Source organism: Somniosus microcephalus, chromosome 27, assembly GCF_052327205.1.
Source record: "Somniosus microcephalus isolate GS21.2 chromosome 27, FLI_Smic_1.0, whole genome shotgun sequence".
Taxonomy (NCBI): Eukaryota; Metazoa; Chordata; class Chondrichthyes; order Squaliformes; family Somniosidae; genus Somniosus; species Somniosus microcephalus.
In genome coordinates, this window is record NC_141013.1 from 7,885,968 (window position 1) to 7,901,728 (window position 15,761).

The window sequence follows — 15,761 nt, forward strand, 5'->3', positions numbered from 1 at the left end:
AGAGGCGAAGACCAGGGACTGTTCGATCGCCTAATGATGGCGAGCCGCTCCATTGTGGCGAACTCCACCTTCGCAGCTGCAAGCTTGCCGGGTTCGAGCCTTCTAGCCCGTGCATAAACCGGGGAGCCAGTAGTGGTGATGTGATGTTCAACACCATGTTTCGTCGCTGAAGAGAAGGTGGGCCTTGTCAGCTCCGGAAACTCTCCGAGGAGCCGCGTGAAATCATCTGGAGGAGGAAAAGCACAAGCAATGGAACGGGCCACGGAGGTACCGTGGAAGCACGGGATCGAGTGGAAGGTGGCCGCGTTGATCAACCGGCGGTGTCAGACATCGACTAGCAGGCTGTTGGCACACAGAAAATCTGCCCCTAGGATAGGCTGTGAGACTGTAGCTGTGACAAAATCCCAAAAGAAGCGCTGACCACCGAAACAGACTTCAACCCGCCGCTTTCGGAACGTTCGAATAGCTGCGCCATTAGCTGCTACGAGGGAAAAACCGAGGTTCCCAGTCTGCGTGTCGAGCTTCGACGCAGGTAGAATGCTACACTGCGCCCCGGTGTCACAAAGGAAACGGCGGTCCGAGAGGGAATCGGTGATATAGAGGAGTTTCCCCGTAGAACCGACGGCCATCGCCACCGTGGAACGCCTGTTAGATTTGGTCATCCGTCGCCAGGGACGCCGCCTGCGCCTTCTTGTTTTTTTTTAGCGAAAAACTGCAGGGGGAACGGCAGCATCGTGCTTTCGCGCCAAAACGGGTGTGGTAGGAGCACCAGCCCGCTGTAGGAGAAGCCGGGACCGCGTCTGTGGGGGGTGGGCGCCTCGTGGCCGCACAACACTGCTGGGTAACCGTGAAAATCTTATCGGCTTCGGCCGCAAGCTTGGCGCAGTCAGTAATGTCGGAGCTGGCCAGGGCAGCCTGAACCTGTTCAGGCAGTTGGTAGAGGAAAAGCTCCCGGAAGATGAAACATTCCGGTTCAGCACCCAAGAGCGTGAGCATTTGGCTCATGAGCTCGGACGGTTTGGAATCCCCGAGGCCGGGCAGCGTGATGAGCCGGCGAGCACGCTCCGACTTTGATAGCCTGAAAACCTGAAGCAACCGCGCCTTAATTGCATCATACTTGCTGTCAGTAGGAGGACTACCGATGAGGCTGATGATCCGGGATGCAGTTGCGCTGTCGAGGGCGGAGACCACGTAATAATAACGGGTCTGATCCGTGTTGATGTTCCAGATGGTGAACTGGGCTTCAGCCTGGATGAACCAGGCGTCTGGTTGTTGCTCCCAGAACTGTAGCAGTTTCAGCGTGACGGCGTTCGTGTCCATGTCGAATCTTCCACGAAAATCGTTCGTAGAAGTCGGGGTCACCAATGTAGGAACGGAGGTTCCTATCAAAAGACTGAGTTCGACTCAGATAATTAAATTAATGAACTTTAATGAAAACAAACGAGTTTAACTGGAAACTGCTAGGACACATCAATAACAGGTCTATTCTCTCTGAGGACTCCACGAGGACTGATCCCCTGATCAGGAGAGTGACGTCATGACGTTCTTCCCGCCGTTGGGGCATCACGTGACTAACGGCATGACGTCATCACGTGCTGTAAAGGTAACTGGCATTGTACAGTCAAACAGTGTAATTAAAGGTATAGGCACAGACAGTAACTACATTGCTGTTAAAGGAATTATGTACAACCGCTCTGAGTCCTTTGGTGGCTCCGCCACAATATCACATTAACAGAAACTTTACATGAACATTGCATAAAACACCCAAGTGCCTACCCTTGTGTGTTGTTAGTTGGTTTGATTGCACTAGGATGAGGGTGAGTGTGAGGGGTGGCTAGTGAGATGGGGATGTGATAATATAGATAGAGAGGGATGGGTGGAGGTGTAAGGTAAGTTGGTGTGAGTAAAGGTGTGCAGGAGTAGGGTAGGGAAGGCAGAGTGATGGGGATGTGATGAGAGGCACAGCAGGATGAGGCTGAGTGTGGCTTTGCAGTAACGTTTTGTGACCTACTGAGATCATTGAAACGTTTGCAGCACTGCACCCAGGTCCTCCTGACCACATCCCTGTTTGTGCCCTCCTCTGCAATGTGCAACCAGGCTGTGTTGATCTCCTGGGGGGGACTCTTCCACCCATGGGAAGGGAAGAGGACCTCCCTGTGTGCTGTGACTCCCTCCATATGTTATGGGAGAGCCTGGGTGCAGCCTTGCACCTCTGTGCTGTGATTGTCAGTGTTTGCAGCATCGCAATGCTGTAGAACACTGACAGCACAAATGTCAAAGTAAATTTGAACTTGGACCCTTTAAGGAAACCGGCTGAAGACGCGTCATCAAATGACGCCACCAGACCCGCTTCCTTTAATTGGCCAGGAAACGCGCTGGGCGGGCTTAACAAGCCCTATCCACGGAAATTAATTTCAGACAGTGGGTCGGGAACTGCCACCGACATCGCCCGCCACAGTCAAGCCAAGATCAGCAAAATCACGGCCAGGGAGTCACGACCAAGTGTCGACTTCAAGTGAAGCTGAATTAGAGGGTTGTAGATAACTGGAGCAGGTCACACAAACGTAATTTAGTCCTCATTTTAATGTTCTGTTCGTAATTTTATATTTTCATTTATGAATTTCTTATGTCCACATGTATAATGGAAGTTGCCTATGTCAATTTGTCACGATGTAATTACACCCTCCTTCCAGTGATGGTACTGCAGTGACTGCTGGCAGGATGGTATATAATTATAGTGTGACACGTTTACATAGGGAATTTTTATTATAAATGTGGACATAAGCACTTGTAATGGAAAAAGTTACCAGGAAGTGTGGGTGTGGGTGGGTGTCCAAACTTTAGTTTTCATGGGCAGTTTAGTTGTACACCATGGAGCTTTTTGTGCCGTAAGTAAAGTTTAAATGATTGTGCCTATTAACTTGCACAGATGCCAGCAGATTTTGTTGTTTTGATCTACGATTTAATCCACCAAGAGACAACGATGCTAAGAAAAGCCCTTTCCAAACCGCTAAGCCCAGAGATTTCAAATAGGACAAACTAGCAAATAAAAATAAAAGTGGAAATAGAACTGAGTTGCCAGGACTTCATGGGCCATGTTGCCAGAGTTCAGTGGCCAGATATTGTCCAGGAGCTGCAGGTTGGACAAAGCCTGTGTTTGAGTGTAGAAGGATGACCAGACATGGTGCTGGGATGCTGCTTGCCATTTCACACCGTTCTACTTATTTATCAATTGTCTGATTTTGGGGGAAGAAAAATCACATTCAGCATGTGCTGTAGCCTTTGGGAGTGAATTTATTTTACCTTTTATCCTACAAAGAGAAATTGGCCCTAAAAATCTGTGGAAGCTCTGCCAGAACTCTGATGGGAGCCCAGTGGAACCCACCACAAAATGGCAGGGAACCCTGTTGTACCTTTTATAAAATAACTTTTTACGGTTGTCATAAAATAGGTTTTGTTTTATTACTGTAACAAGTGATTTGTTTTACAAAGAAAACAGCCTATGGCACATTTTTTTTCTCCCCAGATGACAATGTAGATGTTATCTATATTTGCCCCCTTTGGATGGGTGAAGACGTGACCCAGTACTACATGAAACTACTTGGGCTGCAAGAAGCCATCAAATCAGGGATACCCGAGCAGGTAGTGGACATGAAAGATCGTCTCAAAGTCATGACCCCTGAGGCAGCACGCTGTTTTCCTGTAAGTTTCTCCAGTAACTTCATAAAGCTTGATGAGTAGGGGAAAAAGATTAGAATAGAAATCAAGGTTCATGAAGATAGGGTGGGAAAGTGGAGTTGAAATAGAAGATCAGCCATGATCTTATTGAATGGTGGAGCAGACTCGAGGGGCCGTATGGCCGACTCCTGCTCTTATTTCTTATGTTTTTATGTGCATCACTGCATTTATGTACATGCTAACAGACATTATTTCCATTTTTTTTTCCTGAATTTTATTTTTCTTGAAGATGATACTTTTCTTCCATTTCCTCTTCCTTTTGGTCACTCCGCAATAAACATCATTCCCAAGAGGATGTTCTGCTATCGGGGTGCTACCAGTGGTACTCTGTAACTATCTGCTAGAGCGCCCAGTAATTATCCTTCATTCCTCTGAGGTAGAACTTGCCTCCTCGCAGCAGTATAGCTGGGATCTGCAGCCCACATCCCACCACTTTATGACATCGAGAGGATCTATTCACTGCTCAACCTGCATTTATTTGTAAACTAAAAAAGGGCCGCAGATAGCCTCACACGTGTACGTTTGTATGATTCCTCTTATCTGCATCCTTTGAGTATTGGGGATAGTACAAGTATTTCTATTTTTTCATTACAGGAAAATGGTCTGTAAAATGATACAGGAAGGAAAATAGATTGGTAACCCACAGAGAGTAGAGAAATACAGGAAAACAATCAAGGGCGTAGAGAGGAAAATACATAGTCTGCATAGACTGTGATCCAGGAGCACTGCAGTTATAAATATTATGATTTGTGGCTATAATCGGAAATGTTTCTGCATACCAACCAAAAATAATTCTGAGAACGTTCAGTTTTCTCCGTACTTGGGCGTGTCGACAATTGTGTGCGATACAGGAAAAGGTAATGAGCAGTGGGAGACCAATCAGTACAAGGATTTAGATGCTGGTCTATCGGCCTTGGCGGCTACGTTCAAATCCAGCGCAAGAAGTGGGGATGAAAGTCTCCTCTTCCCATTGACTGCAAATGACCTGTGAGAACTGGGTTTGGACAGTTTCAACCCAGTTTCAAGTGGGATAGGCCCAAAGCACAAAACAGCCTCTTTTTTGGCAATAATTGGTGATTTATAGGGAGGGAATGACTAGTAGGCATCAGTACAAAATACAGAAGCTAAGAGTTGAGTTAGATGCCAGGAAGTATTTCCTTCCACAGAGTCATCGACCTCTGGAATGGATTGCCAGAACTTGCAGTAAGTGTGGATTCAATACAGGCCTTCATTACATAGGATATACGGCACAGAAACAGGTCATTCGGCCCAACCAGTCCATGCCGGCGTTTATGCTCCACTCGAGCCTCCTCCCGTCTTTCCTCATCTAAATCTATCAGCATAACCCTCTATTCCCTTCTCCCTCATATGCTTGTCTAGCCTCCCCTTAAATGCATCTATACTATTTGCTTCAACCACTCCCTGTGGTAGCGAGTTCCACATTCTCACCATTCTTTGGGTAAAGAAGTTTCTTCTGAATTCCTTATTGGATTTCTTGGTGACTATCTTATATTGATGGCCTCTAGTTATGCTCTTCCCCACAAGTGGAAACATTCTCTCTGTATCCACTCTATCAAAATGTTTCATAATTTTAAAGACCTCTATTAGGTCACCCCTCAGTCTTTTTTCAAGAGAAAAGAGACCCAGCCTGTTCATCCTTTCCTGATGGGTATAACCTCGCATTTCTGGTATCATCCTTGTAAATCTTCTCTGCACCCTCTCCAGTGCCTCTATATCCTTTTTATAATATGGCGACCAGAACTGTACGCAGTACTCCAAGTGTGGTCTGACCATGGTTCGATACAGGTTTAGCACAACTTCACTACTTTTCAATTCTATCCCTCTAGAAATAAACCCTGGTGCTTGGTTTGCTTCAAAGGGGAGCTAGACGAGTTCCTTAGAATGGAAGGCATCTTGGGTTATAGATGGTAGGTCAGGGTTAACTGTAACTGGTGATATAAGTTACTGCAGTCTCTGGAGCTTGCTTGATTGCTTTGGGAGTTGGAAAGGAATTTCCCACAGTTTATTTTCCTAAATTGGTCTAAGTTTCCTCCCCCGCCGCCCCCCCCCCCCCACCCACCCCGCCTCTCCACCGGATGACATAGGCTGGATAGACCAGGTTGGTCTTTTCCTGTATTTTCCGTATGTTTGTACTAGTTGACTTTAAATTTGGCAATCTCACTCAAAAAAGGTGTGCTCAAGAAGATAAGGGATACGAATGTTAAGAAAATGAACACTTTCCCATTTTAGGAGCTGTCACACTAGCGTAGAGGGTGCTGTTCTGAGGCTGAGGCACATGGTGGAATGGAGCTGGACTCCGCACCTAACAGTGCTTCAGGTATGCTGACACCAGGTGGCGCAAAGGGGAAAGTCTTGTATACGCCAGCCCTCAAGAACCCTCACCTTGATGAGCACAACATTCACAAAGCTTAAAAGTACTCAGAAAATGCACAAAACAATGTTAGTGTGTACAGGAAAGGTCTCATCACATGGGCGCAGTGAAGATGTCCTTGCTGGGGAAAAATACAGAACTTAAGGGGAAAAACAAGCAATTTGTTACAGATACAAAATGAGAACAGCTGTAAAATATACGTTAGATTGACAGTTGCAATAAACCTAAAAACATTTTTTTTAAGAACAAAGCCTGTATTTTTGTGTATTAAATACAGTTTAATACCCAAGCAGGTGATTTTGACAGTGGGATCATGCTTAGCTGTTTTGTGTGGTGTGACCCCTATCAGAAATCCTCGCAGAGGTCAATGGCCTATAATATGACAGGCAGTGGCAGAGCTTCCCATTTCCCTGGTGGCTTACTGTGACACTCCCCTTGCCTTTGATAATATAAGATTGTCCTAGCACAATTACAGATCCTGCCCCTTTAACAGCTACACCATAACCGCTGTAACTCCCCTGTATTTTTATCATGAGGGGTTCTTGCCATGTTGTAATTGTACCGAAATCAGAACAAATTAGATTAATTAATGAACTTATTTTTATTTCCCACTTGGACCAAGTGAGTAAAGACACTGCCTGCTGTAGTACTAAACCATACCGATCAGAGGGTCCCTGGTTCGAGCCCTTTACTTTGCTGATTTCAGCCAGTGTAGCAGTTGGTAGCCCATCAGTGCCTTGCCCTAAATGATGATTCTTCATGTGTGGTCCTAGACAATGAATGTTAACAAGCTATTGAATCAGAGAGGAAATCGCAATCAAACCTCACCCTGTGCTTACTCAAACTCCACACACTTGGCCCCGATTTTAACCCCAGGTGGATTCCCCACTTGGACCTGAGTTAAAATTACAGTCGGGTCTCAATGCTGTCATCGGGCTGCAATATACTTATATAAAGAAGAACCCTCTTGGCTCCGGGCGCATGTCCTTGCTGCCTGCTCAGGAAAGCAGGTTAAAATTGCAGACGTTGTGATCATGGCGGCTTTTGGACAGGTAAGAGCCAGGATGAGTAGAGTTAAAATTGCCCCCAATTTGCAGCATGGATTGCTGGTTAGTGATCAGGAGCGGGAAACACTGGCTGAATTTTTTTTCTCCCTCTTCTTCCCTAGCCCAGGAATTCTGAGTCCAGTTCTAATGCGTTAAATGCCTCTTGGCTAAGATCAGCTAACTCAACACAACTTGGGAATTTAAGCTGAGACTTTCTGGTCTATTATGCTTCAGTGCTAGGCTAGGTGGTACCTTTACCCACGGCCATTGGACGAGCAGCCATTTTCTTTTTTAACGTATTTTGCATGCGTCCCACTGCAGAAAATATTTGTTACAATTATTCATAATTATTGAACAACTTAAAACCCCGTATAAAAGGTTTTCCTCTATTACGAGCCCCTAGTACAAGAAAATTCATTTGAGAAGATGAATAAACGGCACAGCACGCACTGTGAGAAGGAATTCGTTACAGACTGGTAACCTGTAGAACTGTGTGTGTGTTTTTTTAATGTCACTGCAATCCGGCTGCTGCATTTTTTGTTAGTTATTTGTATTGATTTTCTCCAAGCTTTAGTCTTAAACTGTGCCACAACTGTCTTTTAGATAAATCACTGTTATTGAAGGCTGCCAGCATCTTCTCATGCAACAGAAGGGTAATTCCACGTGGATCAAATAAATACAGATGTGTAGTAATTAGTTGAATTCCCAAGGAACCCATTTACGATGCACTAAAAATGTGAAGGATTATGGAGCTGTTGTGAGTCTCCACACTGGTGGCTTTTATCAATTTAAACTGCTAAACTATAGCTCTGGTCACAACCTAGTCTACTATTAATAATGTATTTGTTGTGTACAGCATAATAAATTAGGCCTTGGGAGCAGAAAAGGACACAATCTAACAAGAGTAATGTCACTATTCGCAGACCCACCACTTGTGCCTGGCCACTCATCTGAAATACAGTCCCAAGACAATAAAGCGAATAAAAAATCTTATTGAAGGCAAGGCTGCATACATCGTTGGCGGGCTGCTTCACAAGGATGACTTAGCTGTTGCAGATATGCTAAATGTACCAATTCTGGGCCCAGAGCCAGAGGTGGCCCATCTGTACAGCGCCAAATCTGGAAGCAAAAGAATCTTTGCGAGCGCTTGTGTGCCAGTGCCACCTGGGGAATATGATATATACAACCTTCAGCAGGTACGTCATAATTATATTCATACAGTGTAGTAAAGTGTGTTCCTTCACATCTTCAATCTGTTTTTTAATTGCAATTGTTCTTAGTTACAACAAATTGTCATATGTTGTTGATATAATGTGTTGCATGCGTAGTTCATTATATTTATATATATATGTGGGTTGGTGCATGTCCTTCTCTACTGTGCCAGGGATATGGGGAATGTTAATGGTTTGCTGGCTAGCCATCAGCAGTAGACCAAATGAGGACCAGATTTTGGAGAATTTCACCTGGTTCTGCCTCAGCCAACCCAATATTTTTTCAGATTAGGCTGCTCCTCAAAGGGCCTTGAATCACATTTGCCAGGTGATCATCTTTCTGTTACCAATGTGTTATTTTCTGAATTAGTTTCTTTGCATTTCCCGAAAAGGTAACATGATTTTGTAATCTGCACATTCTTGAGTCAGATTGTGGAAATTATAGGGGAGATTTTCCGCCTCAGTGCTCCTGACTGAGATAGCTGGGGCACATCGGGAAATTGCACACTCCCGATCCCTGGACAGAAAATCACTGGCTGGGAGTACACAATTTCCCAATATGCATTTGTAGCAGGTACCGCTCACAGTATTGCCAAAGTGAAAAATGTCCCCTTCATTTTCCTTCAGCTTGTACTTTCAGTGCCACGTGGTTTCCTACATTACAACAGTGACTGTACTTCATTGGCTGTGAAGGCATTGGGACATCCTGAGGTTGTGAAAGTCGCTATATAAATGCTTTCATTTCAATAAGTTCTTCCTTTGTTATGCTGCAATTTTTATCTGCTTGCCCGTAGCTCTTTGTCACAAACTGTGTTCAAATCAAGACTCACTATATTGCCTCTTAATCTAACTCACTGCTTTCCCAGTACCTCAAAGCTGTGGAATTCCTTATCGTCTTTAGTCTTCTCTTCCTCCTGCAATCTACAGGCTTTTAAAACCCAGCCTAACTTCACCATTATTTCTTAACTCTAGCCATGTTGATTCTGTCCTGAACCCCTCCAGGACATCCTCTCGCTCCAGCACTGAAACATTCTCCTTAACCAATATTACCACACCACCTCCTATCTTTCCTTCCCTATCTTTCCTGAGCACCTTATATCCAGGAATATTTAATACCCAATCCTGCCCTTTTTTGAGCCAGGTCTCCGTTATTGCCACAACCTCATATTCCCATGTGGCTATTTGCGCCTGTAGCTCACCAACCTTGTTTACTCTGCTTCATGCGTTCACATATATACACTGTAAACCTATCTTAGACCATCCTGCGTTCTCTCTTAGTCTGACCCCACCTAATACCTTACTATTTCTTACTGTGCTATCCGTCTCTCCCAATCCTTTGTGCCCTTTGTTTCTCCTTTCTAATGCTACATCCTGGTGCCCATACCCCTGCCAACTTAGTTTAAACCCTCCCCAATAGCACCAGCAAACCCCCCCGCAAGGATATTGGTACCGGCCCTGTTGAAGTGCAACCCGTCCGGCCTGTATAGGTCCCACCTCCCCCAGAACCGGCCCCAATGCCCCAGGAATCTGAAGCCCTCCCTCCTGCACCATCTCTCCAGCCACACATTCATCTGCTCTATCCTCCTATTCCTATACTCACTCACACGTGGCACCGGGAGTAATCCAGAGATTACTACCTTTTGAGGTCCTGCTTTTTACTCTCTTTCCTAGCTCCCTGAAATCTGCCTGCAGGACCTCATTCCTCTTTCTACCTATGTCATTGGTACCGATATGGACCACGACCTCTGGCTGTTCACCCTCACCCCTCAGAATGTTGTGCAGCTGCTCAGTGACATCCTTAACCCTGACACCAGGGAGGCAACAAACCCTGACACCAGGGAGGCAACATACCATCCTGGAGTCACATCTGCGGTCGCAGAAATGCCTGTCTGCTCCCCGAACTATTGAATCCCCTACCACTATTGCTTTCCCTATCTTCCTCCTCCCCCACTGTACAGCTGATCCCACCCATGGTGCTGTAGAATTGGCTCTGGCTGTACTCCCCAGAGGAACCATCGCCCTCACCAGTACTCAGAACAGAATACTGGTTGGAGAGCGAGATGCACTCAGGGGACTTCTGCACAACCTGCCTGGTCCTCCTCTTCTGCCTGGCTGTCACCCATTCTCTCTCTGCCTGCACACTCCTTAGCTGCGGGGTGACCACCTCCTGAAACGTGCTATCCACGTAGCTCTCAGCCTCGCGGATGCACCGCAGTGACGCCAGCTGCTGTTTAAGCTCCGAATCCCGGAGCTCGAGCTCCTCCAGCTGACAATACTTCCTGCACACGTGGTTGTCCAGGACATGGGAAGCGTCCTGGATTTTCCACATGGCACAGGATGCACATTCCGCGGGACTGAGCTGCCCTGCCATTCCTTTATTTATTCAACTATTAACTAACTTTACAGAAACCTAAGACTAAGATGTACCTAATTCAAGTTATTAATGGCCTAGAAATTCGGGTCTCCACGGGTGAGTACGCACGGGGTACTCACCTGTAGGCCCGATGGAAGTGCCGGTTTCCTGCATACACTGCGCATGCGCGGGAAACTGGCACTTCCGTTCCCCTGAACGAAGGGGTTCAGTGTTCGAACGCGTGTGCAGGAGAGGCTGCGCGTGCGCATCGAACTTAGGTTTTTTTGCAGGTTTTCCCAGGAGGCTAAGTCTGCATAATTTACACATTTAAAAAGCAGGCGTAAGGCCTGCTTTTTACAAGGTAAGTGGTGAATTAATTAAAATTAAAACATTTTTTCCACAGGTTTATTATTTTTAAATACTTTAAAGAAAGGTAAGTTTATTTTTAGCCCTGTTAGAAAATAAAATTATTTTTTTCAAAAATTTAAATTATTCTTTAAAATAGTTATTTCATGTAATTTATAGTTTATTTAAAAAATGTGATGTTTAAAAAAAAATTATTTGAAGATTTAGTGCTGTTTTGGGGCCGTAGTATTTATAAGTTTTGACAGCTCTTCCTGTCAAACTTATGAATGGAGCATTCCCTGCTCCGATTGGCTCCCCATGGCCCACGTGATCCCAGGGGACACATCGAACTAACTGCACCCCTGGGATAAGCAAGCACAGCGCGCCGGCAGTTGGACCAGGCCCCAGATCGGAATTCCACGCGGGCCCACAGCTCAACGGCTGGCGCGCAAGGTAAGTGCAGGTAGGGGGCTTACACCCGCGGGAAGCCCCCGACCCGAATTTCTGGGCCAATATAATATATTATTAAGTTACTAATTTAATATAGTATTAACAGTTACTAATTTAATGTAGTATTAACAGTTACTAATCTCCAAGCTCCTGTCTTATCTCTGACCAGCTATTTAACCCCAGCCCCTAACTTGAAGAGCCCCTCTCCGACCGTGCTCTTTAGCAGAACTTAGCAGAAATAAACTTAAAACTTAAAAAAAAAAACATTCACCAGCTATTCACCAGCTACTCACCAATCAGCTCCTTCCCTTGTGCTGACGTCACTTTAGGTTTTTTACTCTGACATCACTCTTTCAAATTCTGCCTGTGTTGAGTTGCTCCGCTCTCACTCAGGTCCTCTCCTTTTCCATAGCTAAGCTAAGCCTTATGATACTTTTTCATTTACCTTCTCGAAACCTGCTGACTGATGTGGCGTAAACTATTTTTTGCTTATAATTGGAATCAAAGCTACTATTATTAATAATAATTTTATATAACATACAAAATAGACAGACTGTGGTGCTTGGGGAGGAGGTTTTAAAAGTTGTAGAAAATGTGCAAAAGCTCATGCTGTTCAAGGATGACCTGAACTGAAAACATCTTGTACAGCTTGCGTGTGTGTAATCCACACCTGACTGCCTGCTCTAATATATAGACATAACATTTTTAGTGATGCAGCAAAACTTTCTAACCAGACTTTTATGGGAGATTTGGAAATGAAAGGGAAGGAAACAGAAGCAACTATTACAACATGCAAACTAAGTGTTCCACTTGCAAACTATGCTACTGTAACCTGTAATAAAGTTTCACTTGTGCTAAAAAGCTTTGCGTTAGAACAAGCATTTATATTTAGTTTTATTCTCCCCTTCAATTAGCACATAAATGATGATCGCAATCAGCATTTCATACAGATTGACGCATGGTACCTCATGCAGAGCGCCAGTTTGAAAAGTTTTTCTTGTAACCGAAATCAAACACAATAGCCTCAGCCCTCACCATCCATCCATACTGACCTGATCCATTGGGATACTAAGCCATATAGACCTGGCCCCCTGCACCTCCTAAAGCCTGACTCATGCTGGGGTATATTTACTATTCACTAGGTGCTCTCTCAAGTGGTCATTCTTCATGTGCGAGCTTAGACAGTGGGTTCAGCAGACTATTCAACCGTGGGGACATTGTAATCAACCCTGATCCTGCCATCATGCATAGACACACTTTCCAGGAGCAATCACTGGATGGCAATCAGGGCTGGGTCGTTCACCGTTTGCGCAGAAAGTCTCTGATTTTGGATGTACCATCAGTGTGAAGGCCAAAGAACTGCACTCCCAGAGGTTGCGGGGAATTGGGAAAATCTGCAGGCTTCTCCTCTGTCACCTAGCTCAACAGTGGTATCAATAGAGGCCTGAGAATAGGTTTGCTTGCCTTTCAAATAAAACACATTGGGGAAAAATTGAGTCGTGCCCCTTTAGGGCGCTAACTTTGCCGGAACGCTACTTTTAGCGCCCCGAAAAAATTAGCACCACGGCGGCCGAAATTGAGTGGTATCACTGCAAGTGGGAAGTGGGGCGCTACTGGAAGTGCCCCGCCTCCCTCTTGGGGCGCTGCAAGGGAATATCGCGGCGCTATGTGCCGCGATACTGCAGGCCTTCCTCCCCTTCTTAAAGGAGAGGGGCCTTGCGCAGCGCGACCCGGGGCCCAGCTGGGCCACCAGGGATCGGAGTGCCGGCAAAAGAGCCTGGCACTCAAGGGAAGTGCCGGGCTCACGGAGCGCAGCCGGCACTCCGTGGGGGGGAGGGGGTGGGGGGCGGGTCAGGAGGCCGGGGATGGCAGATGGGGGCAGGTGCTGGCAGGCGGCCAGCAACAAAAATGGGCGTCCGGCACCTCGCCTTTAATTAGCGCCGCCCCGGCCGCAGGTAGGCTCCCCTGACCCCGTCGGACATAGCGTCCGGCGGTAAGTCAGGGGGCGCTACTGAAGATCGCAGCCGGGGCGCGAGCTGGGCGCTGCGCACGCCGATGACGTCATCACCTGCAGCGCCACAGGGCGCTAACAGTTACCGCCGCCGCTAACCTCCCGCTGAATTTCACGGGAGGCGTTGGCGGCGTCGCACCCGGGCACTAGTGGCTTTGCGCCCCGTAACGGGAGGCGCAAAGCAACCGAATTTTTCTCCCATTAATCTTAAAACCATGAATCTGCACAAAAAAAATTAATACACACATACAATGATGGGACCCTCTGCAGAGTGCTGGTCTGAAAAGGCTTTCTTGTAACAGAAATCAAACAAGATAAACCCCTATAATGGTTTAGCATTGCCTGATGCGGCACTGAACCGTACAGGCGAGGTGTTGATTTCTTGCTGATATGGGTCCATGAGCACAGGATACCCTCTGGTACCTCAGACAGGTGCCCGTTCTATCTGTGTGAGCATGGACAGCGAGTGCTGACAGGCTCTTCCTCTATTGGGGCAACACTGCCAAGCCTGATCCTGCCATATCTACACATGCATGCTTTCCAGCAAGCGTTAGTGATCGAGAGTGGGCAGCCTGGCCAATTTTCCCCTCCGTAGCCATGGGGCAATGAGGTTAATTGTAGCCTTCCTACCACCAGGAATCAAACAGGGAATGCTATTACACACTTACCATATCCAACATGGTTAATGGTCATTTTGTAATAATGTCTATAAGGCCATTCCTCATTTTCTTTTGATTTTCTCTACCACCTTCCCATTTCTGCACCTGTTTAATTTTCCCAAGTACCGTTGGTCTGCGCGGGAGGTGGGGACAAGCGGGAGGTGGGGATAAGCGGAGGTAGGGTGATGGGTGAACGGGATTTGAAACAAAAACCAAAAGATCCCAGATTTGATTCCTGGCTTATGCTGAGTTCGCTGATTCCAGCTGTTGCAGCGGTTGGGGTGCTACAGTTGGCGTCAGCGCCCCTGGGTCAGAACATCAACTGGTGTTCCCACTCCCGATTACAACCCAGTGAGTCTCATGTGGTAACTATGCATGTGCGTGTGGATGTTGGGTGAGGACAAGATCATGCTTGGCTATGATGGCTCTTGTGGATGCATAACCTGCCAATGCTCATTGTCGAGGTTCATGCACGAATAAAGGCCAATGGGCAAGGCACTCGAGCACGACCAGTTACTGTATTGTGGAACTGTACCCAGGAAGAAGTAAATGCCTTCGGGGAAGGAGTTGCCAAGGAAATAAGAACAGAAAAATGCTGGAGATAAACAGCATGTCAGTCAGTGGAAGAGAAAGACAGGTTAACGTTTTGGATGGGACCCTTCATTAGAACCTGATTGAACCTCTGTGTATTTCCTGTATTTTATTTTTAATATTTTCAGCCTTCAAATTTTTTTTATCTCTTTGAGTATGTGGTGTAAATTAGTTCACAAAGAAAGAGGATCCTTTTTATGATGAGAAATCACTGCAATAGACTTGCTTTTCCAGTTTCAGCATACTGGCCAATATTTAGACATTCAATCTACAGCATAAATCTTTATTTTGTGTGTTTAAGCACATTTTGATTGCAGAGATTGGTCAATATGTCCCTGAAGCTACAAATTCTTGAACACAGAAAAACAAAGATAAACGAACACACTTCTACATTTACCATGTTATATTTTTTTAAATTGTAACTGGATTTCCCCCAGAGTACAGACATCAAATTGGCCTTGCTACTTTTATGTTTAAATGTGACAAATAGCTTCTCCCAAACTATATAACCAAAAGGGTTTACTTGGGAAATTTAAAAATATTCACACATGTACTATACTGTACTACCAAGATCCATTAGAAAAGCTAATTTGTTTCTTCAATGAACCAAGAACAACTAAGGGGGGGAAAGATATCTGTATTCTAAAGGTACTACTCTGGAACTCTGTGGACGTACAGATGTTAAAAGATCTTGCAAATGCTCACTTTTAAATCTCAACTGAGAAAAATGGAGCATTTCTACTTTTGGTTCTTAGAGTAAAACATCTTTTGCCTATTAACTCATTTAATGGACGTATTGTAATGTATCTGAGTGCATTAGCTGTCTTTGTTAATGTGAAATCTTGCTATACTTTAAAAAATTTATTTTTTATTCGTTTATGGGATGTGAGCGTCGCTGGCAAGGCCAGCATTTATTGCCCACCCCTAGTTGCCCTGGAGAAGGTGGTGGTGAGCCGCCTTCTTGA

At 45.7% G+C, this 15,761-nt stretch overlaps 1 protein-coding gene across 2 annotated transcripts in view; it reads left to right on the plus strand.

The window, feature by feature from the left end:
* Positions 1–15,761, plus strand: part of iqch (IQ motif containing H) — a 178,074-nt gene that overhangs the window by 60,872 nt on the left and 101,441 nt on the right. For both annotated transcript variants that reach the window (XM_085968436.1, XM_085968437.1), the window contains 2 exons: positions 3,527–3,702; positions 8,100–8,372. In XM_085968436.1, coding sequence (XP_085824562.1) covers positions 3,527–3,702; positions 8,100–8,372 — 449 coding nt within the window. The remainder of the gene's footprint in view (positions 1–3,526; positions 3,703–8,099; positions 8,373–15,761) is intronic.